We start from the raw sequence: 19,407 nt of genomic DNA, 5'->3' as shown, positions 1-19,407 counted from the left end.
GGGGCAATACCACTGTATATACAGGGGGAGGAACTGTGTATATACTGACCAGGGGGTCAATACCACTGTATATACAGGGGGAGGAACTGTGTATATACTGACCAGGGGGAGATACCGCTGTATATACTGACCAGGGGGCGATACCACCGTAATTATATACAGGGGGAGATACCACTGTATATGTACACTGAACGATATCGCTAGCGATCCGTGACGTTGCAGCGTCCTGGCTAGCGATATCGTCCAGTGTGACAGGCGGCAGCGATCAGGATCCTGCTGTGATGTCGCTGGTCGAGGAAGAAAGGCCAGGACTTTATTTCGTCGCTGGACCTCCCGCTGACATCGCTGAATCGGCGTGTGTGACGCCGATTCAGCGACGTCTTCGCTGGTAACCAGGGTAAACATCGGGTAACTAAGTGCAGGGCCGCGCTTAGTAACCCGATGTTTACCCTGGTTACCATCGTTAACGTAAAAAAAACAACCACTACATACTTACCTACCGCTGTCTGTCCCCGGCGCTGGGCTTCTCTGCTCTGGCTGTGAGCACAGCGGCCGGAAAGCAGAGCGGTGACGTCACCGCTGTGCTTTCCGGCTGCCCGGCGCTCACAGCCAGTGCAGGAGGAGTGCAGAGAAGCACAGCACCGGGGACAGACAGCGGTAGGTAAGTATGTAGTGGTTGTTTTTTTTACTTTAACGATGGTAACCAGGGTAAACATCGGGTTACTAAGCGCGGCCCTGCGCTTAGTTACCCGATGTTTACCCTGGTTACCGGGGACCTCGGGATCATTGGTCGCTGGAGAGCGGTCTGTGTGACAGCTCTCCAGCGACCAAACAGCGACGCTGCAGCGATCCGGATCGTTGTCGGTATCGCTGCAGCGTCGCTAAGTGTGACGGTACCTTAATGACTTTCTTAGCACTTTGTAGAAAAATACCAATGTCCTTAAATGTTGTATGTTGGCAGTAACAGGAAAAGTTCTTTAGAAAATCTGTTGGTTCCTCCGTGTTTGGGAATATGCGCAGGACTCGACAGTGGTCAGATTATTATTATTATTATACATTTTTATAGCGCTATTTATTCCATGGCGCTTTACATGTGAATACGGGGCAAATATAGACAAATACATTAAACATGAGCAGATAACAAGGCACACGAGTACATAAGGGGGGAGGACCCTGCCCGCGAGGGCTCACAGTCTGCAAGGGGTGGGTGAGGATACACTAGGAGAGGGAAGAGCTGGCTGTGCGGCTGTTCAGTAGGTTGAGGATCACTGCAGGCTGTAGGCTTGTCGGAAGAGATGAGTCTTCAGGTTCTTTTTGAAGGTTTCTATGGTAGGCGAGAGTCTGATGTGTTGGGGTAGAGAGTTCCAGAGTATGGGGGAAGCACGGGAGAAGTCTTGGATGCGGTTATGGGAAGAAGAGATGAGAGGGGAGTAGAGAAGGAGGTCTTGGGAGGATCGGAGGTTGCGTGTAGGTAAGTACCGGGAGACCATGTCACAGATGTATGGAGGAGACAGGTTGTGGATGGCTTTGTATGTCAGTGTGAGGGTTTTGAACTGGAGTCTCTGGGCGATAGGAAGCCAGTGAAAGGCTTGACACAGGGGAGAGGCTGGGGAATAGCGGGGGGACAGGTGGATTAGTCGAGCAGATCATGATTTAATAATGAGGCTTGTGCCCTGTGATTTGGTGGCTACTGGTACTAATACTCTGTAGATAATGAGGGGTCTGCTGACAATCCAGTGGCCTCAGATGTTGTGACACTTCATACTCCCATCGTGCCGTTAATCAGATGCTGTCATAACCTTCTGGGAGTTGTAGTTACACAACAGCTGTGAGTGGCCCAGGTTTCTGGTCTATATGGCTGTGGGGTTATGATCATCTAGGTTTTTGTGAGAGGGAATAGGCCCAGAGACCAGCAGCGTGCAGAGTTTCTGGGCCCTATAGCCATGTTGGCTCCATGGTCTAGGTACCTGTTGAGGCCGCAGTAGCAGGTTTATTAATCCTTTAGTGACAATCTCCTGGTAATACAGTGCATTTATGAGAGCTACAGCAAGCAGCCCAGTAAGTGACAAATCGCTGGAATCGGGCTCAGTGTCTCAGAAGCAGGGCTGTGGAGTAGGTAAGCCAAACCTCCGACTCCTCAATTTCCATGACTCCGACTCCACCAAAATGGGTTACGACTCCACAGCCCTGCTCAGAAGACCTCCATGTCAACCATCCATTTAATTAGGCCACATTTAATATCACACTTAAGGTACTGTCACACATAGCGACGCTGCAGCGATACCGACAACGATCCGGATCGCTGCAGCGTCGCTGGAGAGCTGTCACACAGACAGCTCTCCAGCGACCAACGATCCCGAGGTCCCCGGTAACCAGGGTAAACATCGGGTAACTAAGCGCAGGGCCGCGCTTAGTAACCCGATGTTTACCCTGGTTACCATCCTAAAAAGTAAAAAAACAAACGCTACATACTTACCTACCGCTGTCTGTCCTCGGCGCTCTGCTTCTCTGGTCTGGCTGTGAGCTCCGGGCAGCCAGAAAGCAGAGCGGTGACGTCACCGCTCTGCTTTCCGGCTGACCGACGCTCACAGCCAGAGCAGGAGGAGAGCAGAGCACAGCGCTGGAGGACAGACGGCTGTAGGTAAGTATGTATGTTTTTTTACTTTTAGGATGGTAACCAGGGTAAACATCGGGTTACTAAGCGCGGCCCTGCGCTTAGTTACCCGATGTTTACCCTGGTTACCAGCAAAGACATCGCTGAATCGGTGTCACACACGCCGATTCAGCGATGTCTACGGGGAGTCCAGCGACGAAATAAAGTTCTGGACTTTCTTCCCCGACCAGCGATCTCCCAGCAGGGGCCTGATCGCTGCTGCCTGTCACACTGGACGATATCGCTAGCGAGGACGCTGCAACGTCACGGATCGCTAGCGATATCGTCTAGTGTGACAGTACCTTTACTCTTCCCTGCTGTGGATATTGTAGTAGTATTTCCAAATCATCATCTACCTCAGCGGCCACACATGAACATAGAAGCATGTGCATAATTTTAATATCTACTGGGCATATAATCATTAATTAAAGTCACATAGTGGTCTTAATGTATATAGGAAATATGGTTTCTTACACTCATGTTGCTCAGGGGCCTTTGTTATCCAATCGACGTATTCACTGCTTTTAACAGTTTGTTTGATCAACATGGTTATTGGAGAGTAACAAGCGGCATAAGATGGGGGAGGCTTGTAGAAAAAGGAATATAATAGCACGTTCCTTGGTGCTAGTTTGGGTCCATCTCTGCGTGCCTATGGCTGCACAGGATGTGACAGAAATGTGAACAAGAAGTGTTTTCATATTTTAATGTCGAACAGCAGATGGCATCCAATAGTTTGCTCTGCTAAGGATCCTTGTGAGAATCTGCTTCTATGTCTTTTACAAGCGATAATCCCTGCATTTTAAATAAGGAATTTGCTGGAAATTGTGTTTTTGTTTTTTTTCCCTCCATATTTGGTACTGATGTCTGTAGAAAATCCACAGCATAATGACTGCACAGAAACATCAGACGCGGATGTTAGAATGTGCAACATCTCTGTTCTTTGTGTGAATTTCACCCCTTGCGACAAATTCCACACCAAATACATAATGTGTGAAGCATTAAAGGGAAGCCATCAGAAAATGAAATATAGTTTAAATCAGGTTTTTGTTATGTGTTATTTTTTTTTCTTTATACATATCAGACTATTAAAAATAGAAATCTTGCACTTCTCCCTCTTTTTTTTTTTTTTTTTTTTTTTTTTTTTTTTAAAGACTCCCTGTTTCAAGAAACACGTAACTAGGCCACATGGTCAGATTCCGACCTTATCTTTTTTTTTGTCAAGGATTATCAGATTGTATAAGTAAAGGTGTGGTTGAAATAGTCTTTCAGAGAGCAGCATGACCATATAAATAGTTTGGAAGGGTTGATAATTCTTACATTCTTACAGATTTCCTTTAAAGGGAACCTGTCACCCCAAAAATCGAAGATGAGCTGCGGCCACCGGCATCAGGGGCTTATCTACAGTATTCTGTAATGCTGTAGATAAGCCCCTGATGTAACCTGAAAGGTAAGAAAAACAGGTTATATTATACTCACCCAGGGGCGGTCCCGCTGTGGTCCGGTCCCTCCCATCTTCTTACGATGACGTCCTCTTCTTGTCTTCCTGCTGGGACTCCGGCACAGGCGTACTTTGCCCTGTTGAGGGCAGAGCAAAGTACTGCAGTGCACAGGCGTCGGGAAAGGTCAGAGAGGCCCAGTGCCTGCGCACTGCAGTACTTTGCTCTGCCCTCAACAGGACAGACTTTACGCCTGCGCTGGAGCCGCAGCGTGACGACAAGAAGAGGACGTCATCGTAAAAAGATGGGAGGCCCCGGACCGCGACGCCCATCGGGCCGGACCGCAGTGGGACCGCCCCTGCGTGAGCATAATCTAACCTCTTTTTATTCAGTCGCCATGACAGCACAGACGAGAGAGGGGATCCGCCCTTCAGGGACAGGAAACCTACAGACATAAAAGGGCGGTACCTCTCTCCCGCCTCAGTTGGTTTCCTGTCCCTGACAGGGGACCTTGCAGACTTACCTTAAGAAGTAGATGAAGACAGAAGACGTACCCAGGCTCGGCAGGCCGTTTCAGGAAGTGGGAATGCCCCTTCCTCGGTCGGGTCCGGTGTGCTGTATGCCACACCACAGAGGGCTGTGGGGATAGGCAGCAGCAGGAGAAAGCAGCCTTCAGGGGGAGTGCTGACTTGGACGTCCCATTTCCGGTACAGATATGGATGGCCCTGGGAGGCCCTGCTCTACGTGACTGTGCGCATTAGCTTCTTGGCGATGTTCCGGCGTATTGCACATCTCGCGCATACTGGAAAGTCTCAGGCCGGCGTGCAGGCTGGCGTGGCATGTATGGCGGCACAGGCCGGCGTATTACACAAACCGGCGGTTCGGGCGGGGAAGTGACGCACCGTAAGGGGTGGTCCCTCATGATGCGGCGGGGGCGCGGCTTGATGACGCGCAAGACATGCGAGATACGGGCCGCGGTGGTGAGCAGGAGAGAAGGTCTCTGCAAGACGTTGCAGATGACCAGTGGGGGAGATCTCACCGTGGAAGGGAACGGCATAGCAGGCAAAGATGACGCTGTTGAGATACGGGAGGGAGGTAATGCAGCAGTCGGGAGGCGGAGGCCTAAATAGGGGGCGGTCTCTCTTGACCAGATAGACCGGCTGGTCAAAGCAATAAATAATAGCATGGGGATTGAAGAAACCCAATCAGAAAAATCTATGCAGGATGTCATGTTTAAAGGGCTGGACCGGAAAGCTCGTAGATGTTTTCCGGTGGTGGACAAAGTGAGCTCCCTTATTACACGAGAATGGAAGAAACCTGAGAGGAAAGGTTCTTTTCCACCATCATTCAAAAGAAAAAATCCATTTGAGGAGGCGGCATCTTCAGCATGGGATAAAGCCTCAAAACTCGATGCTGCGGTGGCTAAGGCTTCCAAGAAATCCTCGCTACCATTTGAGGATTTGGGAACTTTAAAGGACCTGCTAGACAGGAGAGCCGATGTGTTTCTTAAGGGAGCTTGGGAAACATCAGCAGGGGCTCTCAGGCCGTCAGTTGCAGCCACCTATACAGCACGCTCTATGATGGTATGGCTAGACAGCTTAGAGGATCAACTTAAGAACAAAACTCCGAGGAATGAGATCTTATCCTCTCTTCCTATGATTCAGGGAGCAGCGGCCTACCTTGCTGATGCATCGGCAGACTCTGTGAAGCTAGCGGCCAGATCTGCGGCCCTTTCTAACTCGGCTCGTAGGGCCATTTGGCTGAAATGTTGGCCGGGCGATATGCAGGCCAGGTCAAAACTGTGCAACATTCCGTGTGAAGGGGCACATTTATTCGGGCCAGTTCTGGATGAGCTTCTGGAAAAAGCAGGGGGTAGTAAAAAGCGATTCCCTTACCTGGGAAGGCCCTTCTATAGACGGGATACTAACAGAAGATGTTTGACCGTACAAGATCTAATAGAGAAAGACCCAGATATGACACCAATAAGAAAAGAGGTAGAGGCTTTATGTTCAACTCCTTCCGGGACAACAAAAAACCACAATGACTGCCGTACCGGGTGGAAGGCAGGCTCTTAGCCTTCTATCCGGCTTGGGTAAAGATTTCCAATAGTCCATGGGTCCTAAGCATTATTAGGACGGGATTAAAATTTGATTTTCACGAAATTCCTCAGAATAAGTTTCTTTTTACCCTTCGCCACGACAGCACCCCACATGAGAGGGATCCGCCCATAGGAACAGGAAACCTACAGAATAAAAGGAGGCGGTCCCCTCTCCTCCTCAGTTTAGGTTTCCTGTTCCTACAGGGACCCGGCTTACCTACAGATGAAGAGGATCCCTGGGCCATGCACCCGCCTGCGCCGGTTTCTGTGGGAACGGCAGGGGCTGCGGTACCAGAAGCAGCGGCGGGGGAGCCCCTGCTTGCAGCCTCCCCCCTCGTCTGGCCAAACATCCACGGTCCGGGTCCGGTCACCGTAGGTCCGGCCGGCACTGTGAGGACGCGCGCGCTGCAGCGGCCGGCTTAATAGCCTCTGGCGGCCGCATGGTGAGTGAGAGCGGCGCGTCTAACCCGGAAGTCGCGGGAGCACTTCCGGGTTGGTCCGGGGAGGCAGGAGAACGGGCGGCAAGTTTAAAAATGCAGCGCTAGCGTCGGGCCGGTGTGTGTGAAATGGCTTCACCGGCCGACGAAGCGCACCTGCCCGCAGTGCAACAGCGCTCTCCCAGCAGGGAGAGAAGCACGAGGAGCAGCACAAAGAGTGGTGGCCGACCTCCAGAGAAGAGTTCTACCACCAAACGAATTCCGCCTCCAGAACCGGTACCTGTCAGCTTCACTGGGTGAGTTTTTGAAAGAGTCTCTTCCTATATGCTGATATATGTTCCTCCTGTATCCTTCCTCTAGACTAAGAAAAGGACACACAAATCTAAGCATAAAGAGTGTGCTTTATGTACGCAGCCCCTCCCGGATGATTATGCCAAAAAACTGTGTGCAGAGTGTATCATGCAAACTCTACGGCAGGAAAATATCATGACTCCCTCAGATGTCAGAGCTATTATCCGAGAAGAGATGCAGGGTTTGGCGCAGACAAGTAGCGCCAGTACCCGTCAGCCTAGCAGGTCCCGGTCTCCGGTTAGTTCGGAGTCAGAGGGTGTATGTATTTCTTCAGACGAAGAGGGATCTCAGCCGAGCTCATCCGAGACTGAAGGGGGACTTTGTCTTCCCAACAGTAATGTGGACAATTTAATAAAATCTGTCAGGAGCACGATGGGGTGCCCAGATGGGAAAGAAAAGAAATCAGCACAGGACATAATGTTTGCGGGGTTAGGACAGAAGAAACGTAGGTCCTTCCCCGTCATACAAACCATCAAAGATATTGTCAAAAAGGAGTGGGACAAGCAGAATAGAGGGTTTTTACCATCATCCTCTAAAAGGCGCTATCCCTTCAGCGATGAAGACCTAAACACCTGGTCAAAGGTGCCAAAAGTTGATGCTGCGGTAGCCTCCACAACCAAACAGTCGGTCCTACCAGTGGAGGATTCAGGGGTCCTGACAGACCCGCTGGACCGTAAAGCAGAAGCTTTACTAAAGAGGTCATGGGAAGTCAATACGGGGGCGTTCAGGCCCGCCATATCTAGTACCTGTACTGCAAGATCTCTACTAGTATGGACGGAGCAATTGGAGGAACAGATTAGAGGCAAAACTTCGAGGGAATCTATCCTGCTGAAATTGCCTCAAATTAAAGAAGCAGTAGCATTCCTAGCTGATGCCTCAGTGGACTCGCTACGTCTTGCAGCCAGGTCAGCCGGCCTAGTCAACACAGCCCGGCGTGCACTCTGGCTAAAGAATTGGAAGGGGGACGCACAAGCTAAAGCAAAACTTTGTGCGATTCCCTGTCAGGGTGAGTTCCTTTTTGGGAAGACGCTGGATGAACTCCTGAATAAAGCAGGTGAAAGGAAGAAAGGCTTCCCTAACCAGTATCTTCCATCCTACAGGAGAGCCTTCAGGAGACGCCCCTTTACTAGGAACAAGCCGCTTGAACAAAGAGAGCGATGGGAGTCGAAGGACCCAAAGCAAAAAGGTGCCTTTTTTAGCGGGTCCCATAATCCGAGACGTAAATACCGCTAACCAGGAAGTAGGCGGCAGATTAAAATTTTTTCTTCCCCAATGGGAACAGATAACATCCAGCCAGTGGATTCTGGACATTGTGCAATACGGCCTTAAATTAGAATTTGATCGAATCCCTTGGGATTCCTTCATAATAACATCTCCAAAAGGTCAGGACCAACAGAGGGCTCTAGAAATAGAGATCCTATCTCTTCTATCTAAGAAAGTCCTGATTGAAGTTCCCCAGGATCAAAAAGGGAAAGGGTTCTACTCCCCTTTATTCCTGATTAATAAACCAGATGGTTCATTTAGAACCATCATAAATCTTAAAAAATTAAATTCTTTCCTGCGTAATCATACCTTCAAAATGGAATCCATTAGTTCTACCATAAAACTCTTATTCCCTAGGTGTGTCATGGCCGGAATAGACTTAAAGGACGCCTATTACCATCTTCCCATACATGCCGAACATCAGCAGTACCTAAGGGTAGCAGTCACCCTGGAGGGAAAGGTTCGTCACTTTCAATATGTTGCAATGCCATTTGGGCTTTCTATGGCTCCCCGCGTCTTCACTAAGGTGATACTAGAAGTGATGGCTCATCTACGCCAACGAGATACCTTGATAATACCCTACCTAGATGACTTTCTAGTGGTAGGAAGCTCTGCACTTCAATGTAAAACTCGTTTATCTAATACGATCTCGTCCCTACAGGAGTTAGGTTGGATCGTCAACTTCGAAAAATCTCGGCTGAATCCAGAAACCGTTCAGACATTTCTAGGAATCCAGCTAGACTCCGTAAGTCAGAAATGCTTTCTTCCTCAGTCAAAGAGGTTGACTATACAATCAAAGGTATCAGACGCAATACGCAAACCCTACATGACACTAAGGAAGGCCATGTCCTTACTGGGGTCATTATCATCATGTATCCCTGCTGTACCTTGGGCACAATTCCATACCCGTCAATTGCAGTACGAAGTATTGTCGGCTCAGGGGAAAGACGGTTATCTAGAAAGTAGAATAACTCTTTCCAGTAATGTCTTAGAATCGCTATCCTGGTGGCTAGACATGGACCACCTATCACGAGGTGTGCCATGGATAATAGACCCGTCTAAAATAATTACCACCGACGCCAGCCCTATTGGGTGGGGAGCACATATGGAAGACAATCTGGCCCAAAATACTTGGGATCAGACAGAATTAATATGTTCCTCCAACTGGAAGGAGTTAAAAGCAATAGAATGTGCCTTATATCATTTTCTTCCGCAGATTCATGGAACAAATGTAAGAATTTACTCAGACAATTCCACCGCAGTGGCATACTTGAACCGTCAGGGTGGTACAAAGTCAGGAAGTCTGATGACCATAGCTGCAAACATCTTTCAGCTGGCAGAGGCTCATCTAACATCCTTAACAGCCCTGCACATCAAAGGTGTAGAGAACATCAGGGCAGACTACCTCAGCAGAAACGAGTTGCGTCAAGGAGAATGGACCTTAAACAAATCCATATTCAGAAGGATAACAGAAGCATGGGGGATACCACAAATCGACCTATTTGCCACAAGAGACAACCGGCAAGTACAAAGGTTCGCTTCCCTGAACACCAGGGATCACCCAGATATGTTGGACTCTCTCCACCATCCTTGGCGGTTCAGACTGGCATATGCCTTTCCTCCAATGTCTCTGATTCCTCTAGTGATCAGAAAGATCAGGAGGGAACAGGCAAGAGTAATCCTCATTGCACCATTCTGGCCGAAAAGACCATGGTTCTCTTGTCTCCAGACCATGTGCCTATGCGATCCTTGGATCCTCCCATCAGACAAGGAGCTGCTGTACCAAGGCCCCTTTTTCCACCCGCAAGTGAAAGGTCTTCACTTGACGGCGTGGAATTTGAGAGGCAACTATTAAGTTCCAGAGGGTTCTCAACAGAACTAGTAAACACCCTCTTATTGAGCAGGAAAAGATCTACCACCCTAATATATAGTAGGGTATGGAATAAATTTTTAGACTTCTACACGGTACCGTTCACTAAGCAAGTTCCACTCACACCTATCCTAGAGTTCTTGCAAAAAGGCCGAGAGTTAGGACTATCTGTAAATACCTTAAGAGTTCAGGTCTCGGCATTAGGAGCCCTATATGGATGCAATATAGCAGCTAATAGGTGGATCTCCAGATTCATAAAATCTTGTGAACGTAGTAAACCGGTCCATATTCCCCGTCTACCTCCGTGGGATTTAAATCTAGTATTAGAGGCCTTAACAAGCTCTCCATTTGAACCATTAGATTCAATACCTTTAAAAATCCTAACATATAAAGTAGCCTTACTAGTAGCCCTAACCTCAGCTAGACGGGTTAGTGACATCCAGGCCCTATCAGTAGACCCACCTTTCTTACTGATATTTCATGATCGGATAGTCCTGAAACCAGACCCCTCATACCTCCCTAAGGTAGCGTCCACCTACCACAGGTCACAAGAAATATTTCTCCCTTCCTTTTTTGACTCACCTGTAACTCCAGAACATCATAAGTTCCACACCTTAGATGTCAGAAGAGCCATCCTGACTTATATAGAAAGGTGTCAGACATGGAGGGAGAGTAGGGCTCTGTTTATCTCCTTTCAGGGCCACAAGAAAGGACATGGGGTCACGAGAGCTACCATATCTCGGTGGATCAGAGAGGCTATCTGCTTGGCCTATACGTCAAAAGGCGAGATTCCTCCAGTGGGTATAAAAGCGCACTCAACACGAGCCATGGCTTCCTCCTGGGCGGAACAAGCAGATGTACCGATCCATTTAATATGTAAGGCTGCAACTTGGTCTACACCTTCTACCTTCTACAACCATTATAGACTTGATCTGTCCACGTCTTCTGATCTGACCTTTGGTAGAGCTGTTCTTAATACAGTAATCCCACCCAAATAATGACTCTCTGAAAATCTCTCATGTGGGGTGCTGTCGTGGCGAAGGGTAAAAAGCCGGATTACGTACCGGTAATGCTCTTTTAATGAGTCCACGACAGCACCCATGTATTACCCTCCCTAAATTATGCACAGCTCTTTCCTTTAAGGTCACAAATAATGGTTGTATAGAGTTAAGATATTTATGTGACTGAATAAGAATGAATACTAACACTTTTGCGGTTCCCCTTTTTATACTCTGTAACTAAACTGAGGAGGAGAGGGGACCGCCTCCTTTTATTCTGTAGGTTTCCTGTTCCTATGGGCGGATCCCTCTCTCTCATGTGGGGTGCTGTCGTGGACTCATTAAAAGAGCATTACCGGTACGTAATCCGGCTTTTAACGCCTATCCGTTCTTCACCTACAGAACAGCTGGCATTAGAGTCTGAGGTTCAGGAGCTCATACGGAAAGGTGTATTGATAAAAGTTCCGGAAGCACAAAGAGGTAAGGGGTTTTATTCCCCCCTCTTTTTGATTAAGAAGCCAGACACTTCTTTCCGTACTATTATCAACCTTAAGGGCTTGAATAAATTCTTACTGGTTCAATCATTCAAAATGGAGTCTGTAAAAACAGCAATAAAGCTATTATTTGACAAGTGTTTCATGGTCGTCCTAGATCTTAAAGACGCCTATTATCATGTTCCCATACATACAGACCATCAACAGTTCTTAAGGGTAGCTGTTTCACTGGGGGGGGGGGATAATAGAACACTTCCAATATAGGGCACTCCCCTTTGGAGTTGCAGTGGCCTCCCGTGTTTTTACAAAAATAATGATGGAGGTCATGGCACATCTTCATGAACAGGATATTCAAGTGGTACCATATCTGGATGACCTGTTGATCATAGGACACTCAGATTCACACTGCTCGACCCAACTAGCGAAAGTAATTTCAACCTTGCAGAATTTAGGATGGATTATTAATTTCAAAAAATCACGTTTACAGCCTTTAAGAGTGCAGGAATTCCTGGGGCTCATCCTAGACTCGGGGTTGCAAGAATGCTGTCTGCCAGACGCAAAGGTGGAAAAAATTCGACGTCAAACACTTAAGGTAGTCAATGAGGTCTGAGACTTCTATACAATCCCTACGTTGGTGGTTACACATACCAAACCTGCATACAGGTGTTCCCTGGATAAATCATATATCTCGAGTAGTGACAACAGATGCCAGCCCTAGGGGCTGGGGGGCAAATATGGGTGATATGTGGGTCCAGGGGGTTTGGTCACATTCCGAACAAGTCTTATCTTCCAACCTTAAAGAGATATTAGCAGTAGAACAAGCTCTAAGTCATTTCCTTATGTCCTTACAGGGCCGACACGTCAGGCTATTTTCAGACAATCAGGTAACGGTAGCTTACATTAATCATCGAGGGGAACTCGGTCCGGGTCTTTATTGGAAGTGGCGGGTCATATCTTTCAGATAGCAGAGACTCATCTACTGTCACTCACATCTCTTCATATAAAAGGAAAACACAACGTCCTGGCCGATTATCTAAGTTGCAGAAAGCTCAGACGAGGGTATTGGGTTCTCAATCAGACCATCTTCAATCAGATCAGACATCTATGGGGGTGTCAAGATATACCTCTTCGCTAGCAAAGAAAACAAAAAGACTCACCGGTTTTGCTCCCTAAACCCCAGAGAAAACCCGTATGCAGTGGACGCACTCTTAATCCCATGGCATTTCAATCTAGCCTATGCGTTTCCTCCATTGAACTTGATCCCGTTAGTTCTGAGGAAGATACGGGAGGACAAAGCTCGGGTAATCTTGATAGCGCCATTCTGGCCCAGGAGGCCGTGGTTTCCTTGGCTGAGGAAGATGTCCATTTCTCAGCCTTGGATTCTCCCAGAACTTCCAGACCTTCTCTCCCAAGGTCCAATCCTCCATCCACGAGTGTCCAATTTGCATCTGGCGGCGTGGAATTTGAAGGGGCATTACTAAAAAAGAGAGGTTTTTCGCAAGAACTGGTTAATACCTTACTGAAAAGTAGGAATGCTTCTACGTCAAATATTTATGTTAAAATATGGAAAGGATTCTTGACTAATTCAGGATCAGAGATTGGTCAAAAAAATCTGTATTACCAAGATTCTGGAGTTCCTGCAGAAAGGTCTAGAAATGGTTCTTGCTACAAGCACCCTTAGGGTCCATGTGTTGGCCTTGGGGGCGCTATACAGTCGTAATTTAGCTAGCAATCATTGGATTGCTAGATTAATCAAGGCAGCGGCTAGGTCGAGACCCATGGTTAGGAAAAAACTAGCCCCGTGGGATTTAAACTTAGTACTTACGGCTTTAACTGAAGCCCCATTTGAGACGATTGACTCTGCTCCTATAAAAGTCCTGTCCTTTAAAACAACTCTTTTAGTCGCCCTCACATCAGCAAGGAGAGTTGGTGACCTACAGGCCCTCTCTAGACAACCTCCATATATTCAGTTTAGAGACGATGGAGTAGTATTAAAGACTGATCCCCTGCATCTTCCAAAGGTAGCGTTAAAATTCCACAGGCTGCAGGAGATAAATCTCCCCACCTTTTGTCCTAATCCCACAAATCAGAAAGAACTTAAGCTTCATTCATTAGATGTTAAAAGATGTCTGCTTAGATATATTACATTAACAGACCCTTGGAAAAAGGATAGTTCTTTATTCGTGTCTTTTCAGGGAGTCCGAAAAGATTTAGGGTGTCTAAAAACACCTTAGGTAGATGGATTAGGGAAGGGATATCTTTGGCTTATTCAGCAGGTGGCCTAGAGGTTCCAGAAGGTATAAGAGCTCATTCAACTCGAGCCATGGCGACATCCTGGGCGGAAAGGTCAGAGGTGTTGATTGAGGACATATGTAAGGCGGCCACATGGTCATCTCCTTCTACTTTCTTTAAACATTATAGACTAGACCTGGGTGGCTCCTCAGATCTCACGTTTGGAAGAAGGGTACTGGAAACAGTAGTCCCTCCCTAAGATTATCTTTCTCTGTAAATCTCTCGTCTGTGCTATCATGGCGACTGAATAAATACTCAAGCTACTTACCGGTAGCGGTGTTTTTCAGGAGCCATGACAGCACCCTTATATTCCCTCCCTTTATGCTAATATGGCTCAACACCACTTGTTTATATAGAAATTTTTCTTTAGTTTAGTCGCATGGGTGAAATTTATAAATTATTTATGTGCTAACTAACCGGAGTGGTTCCCTCATGCTCTGTAATCCAACTGAGGCGGGAGAGAGGTACCGCCCTTTTATGTCTGTAGGTTTCCTGTCCCTGAAGGGTGGATCCCCTTTCTCGTCTGTGCTGTCATGGGTCCTGAAAAACACCGATACTGGTAAGTAGCTTGAGTATTTCTCATCTTTCAGGTTACATCGGGGGCTTATCTACAGCATTAGAGAATGCTGTAGATAAGCCCCTGATGCCGGTGGCCGCAGCTCATCTTTGATTTTTGGGGTTACAGGTTCCCTTTAATACGCAGAGTAACATTGGTGCATGTGAGCAGTTTCAGAAACCATTCACATGTATGGGATGTAGATATAGCCACAGAATCCACACTGAACTAAATGAAAAAAAAAAAAAAAAAGTTGCAAGGTGAACATATTCTATCTTAGCTCGTCCTATTCTTACAGCTTTATACAGATGTGTTTGGAATGTATTGCGATTCCATTTTATATTGTCTGTGTAGAAATAGTGCACGTTTTGTCTTTCTCCCCTTCAGCACTACCATTCTGGCATCCACTTTTTTTTTTTTTTTTTGCCATTTTCATTAATTAGTGCCTTTTATTTCCCTAAGTGTTTTTTTTTTTTTCTTTCAAGTTGACCACTGCAGTTATGTTGGTCAAGACTACTGCATTAGCATTACTGATTTTGAGTAGCCAACTCTGTAGTGTCTTCCCTTGTAATAACCCTTTATGCAATTATCAGCACCATTCTTCAGAAGCGCTTGCTAGCAGGTAGTACGGTCCTGAAAGACTGACAGTCCAGTGGTGGGGTTTCACTGCGGGTCTGAACTGTGCGCTCTCCGATGCTGCAAGCAGAGGTAACGTTGCCTCTGCAGCATTAAGATCTCTGAAGTTTGCCAGATCCAGTGATCAAGGCAGCTTCAATTCCAAACAGCACTTGCAAGCTGTATGAAAGAGCTTGTACACCCTGCGCTCCTTGCCCATGAGGGTGGCCATTATTGATACTACCAAAGTGGTCGGTTACCTTGGCGAAGAGTAGTAAAACGATTAAAAGTCCTCTAATCTTAAGAACGAGGACGATTTTTAATAAGAGGTAAACTGCAGAGTGCTTGGTTCAGCACACACTTTGCAATGTTAAACATTTGTATGGATGAGAGTTAGATTGGGATGGAAAAGTTACTGTACAGTGTTGGAGTTGTATTTTTTATTTTTATTTTTTTGTAACTAGAACTTTTCTAGACTTCAGTAGAAAACAAAAAAAATGAGCCAGGAGAAGGTAATCTCTAGTTGTATTGGCCTCTTGCAGTAGATGGAAAGGAGCTATATCACTGCAGGGGCAGACCCTGTTATCTGTAACTATGTAGGTGCACATGTCGGCATAGGAGTTGTGTACACAATGCAGTAAGATATTTTTATTGCGATGTTGATATTTTTGAGGGACACTGCAACAGTAAAATTGTTGTAAATGTGCACACAGCCTGAAAACACGTCTACTCATAAGGGGACACACATTATATGATCAGGCACATGTTGCCTTTAGAAACATCTTCTAGATATTGCCCAGAAAGTGTCATGCCCTGACATTAGTTCAGTGTATTGCTTTAGGCTCTTTTTATGGCACTAATGACTTAGTTGAAACCATTCTTCATTTTCTTTGCTATGCATCACTTTTTAGTTTACGTCATTGCTTTTATATTTTCTTTCCTCCATTTTTCTAATTTTTCCTTTCCCCCCGGATGTTTGATGATTCTCTAGAATCAACGAAACGTATGCTTTCCTTCCAAGGGTTAGCGGAGTTGGCTCATCGGGAATACCAGGCAGGGGACTTTGAAGCCGCTGAAAGACATTGCATGCAGCTTTGGAGACAAGAGCCTGACAACACTGGAGTTTTACTACTTCTATCTTCTATTCATTTTCAGTGTCGCAGACTAGACAGGTCAGTATCTTCCTCCTGTTCTGTATGTATGTGGGGTGCATGAAAGCCTACTGCGTGTAGTATAACTGCTAAGTGATGAGCGAGTGGGCTCGGGTACAGTGCTATCCGGGGTGTTATCTATCTCAGGCGTGCTCAAGTAATGTGTTTGTGTCCCTGCGGCCTCACGATTCGCTTTTGTTAGAAAGCTGCCACACATGCGAGGATTGCCTGTTTGTTAGGCAGTCTCCATATGTGTTGCGGGGACTTGAACATATCACTCAAGCACTCCCGAGATAGTCAGATAACACCCGAGCACTTTATCTGAGCCCACTCGCTCATCACTGATAACTACCAAAAAAGAACAAGACTAGTGATGAGCGAATATACTCGTTGCTCGGGTGGTCTCCGAGTGTTTGTTAGTGTTCGGCGATTTAGTTTTTATCACCTCAGCTGAATGATTTACGGCTGCTTGCCAGGCTGAGTACATTAGTAGACAAACTGATTTAAAGTGGGCACCATCAATTAATATAGGGATGATAAAATAAAGTGGGATCACTTGAATGCATGTGAAACATAATGTATCATGAAAACTAGAGAGAAAGGCAAATGCATTAAAAAAAAAAAAAGGTTCAACACAATATTTCAACAAAATACAAAAGTTTATTTCCAAACCAAAATCACCACACACAATTTAAAAACATCACACACCCACCCACCCCCTGGCTACACATGTATTCTTAAATTATAGCATCATACTTCGAGCTGCTAGTGTGTTGTACTCCAAAATGTAGTTGGTACATAGAGCTTAAATAGTGGCATCAATCTCGGGACCCTTCACAATAGCACTAAATTACCAGAGAAAAGCCCTAGACAAAGAATGCATGTGTCCAAACAAGGGCAAACAGGTGGATATCTAAAGCAAGGCAAGTTAATACTTCACCCTAACCAGTCCACTGAAGTCGCCCCATGACCCTAGAAGCAGCAGTGCAGCCAGGTGGGAAAAAGGACCCACGCGTTCTGACACTCGAGGTGTCTTTCTCAAGGTGAATTTATCTGGTCTGTAGTAGATCGCTTATTTATGGGTATCTTAATTAGATATTTGTTCTTACCAGCCTCTTAGCGGCGGCTGAAGCAGGTACCACATGTCTTAATAGCGTGTCAGAAATGCCCCAGAACTGTAGCTCGACAGAGGTCAGGTTATTTGGTGCGCCTGCACACACCATGTGTCGGAGCACATCACAGATAGTCTTGTGCGTGCTCAGTAGGTGGCCCAAGTTGTTTGTTTAATGCGCTTACGCATTCCATGTGTCAGTGGGCAACGCGTAATAAATAGCACAAGTTGCTTAATGCGCTTGCGCATACCACGTCACAAATAGTCTTGCGCGTGCCAGATGAATAACGCATAGAGATACAAGGGTTGGACAAAATAATGGAAACACCTGGAAACATCAACGAAAGTTAGTTTAATATGGTGTAGATCCACCTTTTGCAGCAATTACATCCTCAGTTCTCCGAGGTATGGATTCATACAAGGTGTGAATTGTTTCCAAAGGAATTTTAGCCCTTTCTGCAGTTAAAACACCCTCCAGTTCTTTGAGCGACGATGGCGGCGGAAATCGATGTCTAAATTGAATCTCTAAAATCGACTATAAATGCTCAATAATGTTGAGGTCTGGCGATTGTGGGGGCCAGATGAGATGCTCAACTTCATTAGAATGTTCCTTGTGCCATACTTTAACGATTCTAGCTGTATGAATTGGTGCATTATCATCCTGTAAGATGGCGTTCCCCTCCTCGAACAGTGCTTAAACCATTGGATGCACTTGGTCGCCCAAAATGCCTAAATAATCTCAGCTGTTAATTCTTCCATGAACGGATATCATTGGCCCGGCGGATCTCCACGAAATAGCACCCCAGATCATCACAGAACCTCCGCCATGTTTTACGGTTGGGAGAAGGCAGTCTGGATGGAATGCTTCTTTCAGCTGTCTCCAAACGTACACTCGGCCGGAGGTCGGAAATAGGGTAAACGATGATTCGTCTGAGAATATCACGTTTCCACTGCTTGAGGGACCAATTCTGGAGGTTTCTACACCACTCTAAAAGCTCGGAAACATTTGTAATTGAGAACAGCGGTTTTCTAATTGCAGCTCTTCCGTGGAATCCAGATTTGGGCAGCTCCCGACGAACAGTTTTCGTGGAAACTGGGTTCTGTAGGTGTTCATTGAGCTCAGCAGTGATTTTCGGAGCCGTGGTCTTGCGATCCTCTCTCACAATTCGCTTTAGAGTCCGACTGTCTCTCTCGGTCAACTTTGACTTTCATCCGGATCTGTGCTTTGCTGCGGACGTTTTTCCTTGTCTTTCAAACGCAGTCATTACTTTGGGGACAGTACCTCTTGATACGCCAAGCATTTGGGCACTTTCTGTTACACTAGCACCTGCCATACCAGCACCAACAATTTGGCCTCTTTGAAAATCCGAGAGGTCTGCCATTAGTATCAGGTTCTCATCAATGTTCTTACAATTACGCAAAACAAACAGTTAATTTACATACACATATCACATAACACAAATAATCAACTGCAAAGCATTACCATATGTCACGGTTTGCATGTTTATCACATGTTCGAAGATTATGATGCCAAAACGTTAAGTGTTTCCATTATTTTGTCCAACCCCTGTTTATGTGCAAATCTGTCAGATCGATAAAAGTATCTCAAGCGCCTGCGCTGTCACTACTTGCTGCGTCTCCCAATGGCGTGCTAGAAAGATTGTAAAAAGCAAATTTACTTTATGCACTTGCGTTTCCATTATATCAGATAAAAATCTCAATGGATAATAGTACTCACGTTGTTAGTTCGGGCACAAGTTCAAGGTTGTTGTGACTGTAAAATATAGTTCGTGTTCGGAGATTTAGTTTTCATCGCCTCAGCTGAATGATTTACAGCTACTAGCCAGGCTGAGTACATGTGGGGGTTGCCTGATTGCTAGGGAATCCCCACATGTGATCAGCCTGTCTAGTAGCTGTAAATCATGCAGCTGAGGCGACGAAAACTAAATCTCCGAACACTAACAAATACTCAGACCACCCGAGCAACGAGTATACTCGCTCATCACTAAACAAGACCACATGAATGTATATCCATAAAATTGTGTATCTTTATATCTACAGTTAGGGCCAGAAATATTTGGA

At 46.3% G+C, this 19,407-nt stretch overlaps 1 protein-coding gene across 4 annotated transcripts in view; it reads left to right on the top strand.

Annotated features, from left to right (window-relative positions):
• Positions 1 to 19,407, top strand: part of OGT (O-linked N-acetylglucosamine (GlcNAc) transferase) — a 66,355-nt gene that overhangs the window by 3,088 nt on the left and 43,860 nt on the right. For 2 of the 4 annotated variants that reach the window (XM_069747260.1, XM_069747259.1), the window contains exon 2: positions 16,085 to 16,235. In XM_069747260.1, coding sequence (XP_069603361.1) covers positions 16,085 to 16,235 — 151 coding nt within the window. Of the gene's footprint in view, positions 1 to 16,054; positions 16,236 to 19,407 lie in introns of all 4 variants that reach the window. The other 2 variants (XM_069747256.1, XM_069747258.1) reach the window with 1 other exon arrangement.

Source organism: Ranitomeya imitator, chromosome 2 (genome assembly GCF_032444005.1).
Source record: "Ranitomeya imitator isolate aRanImi1 chromosome 2, aRanImi1.pri, whole genome shotgun sequence".
NCBI lineage: Eukaryota > Metazoa > Chordata > Amphibia > Anura > Dendrobatidae > Ranitomeya > Ranitomeya imitator.
Note: the sequence above shows the minus strand (reverse complement) of the source record. Positions and strands in the feature narration are given on the sequence as shown.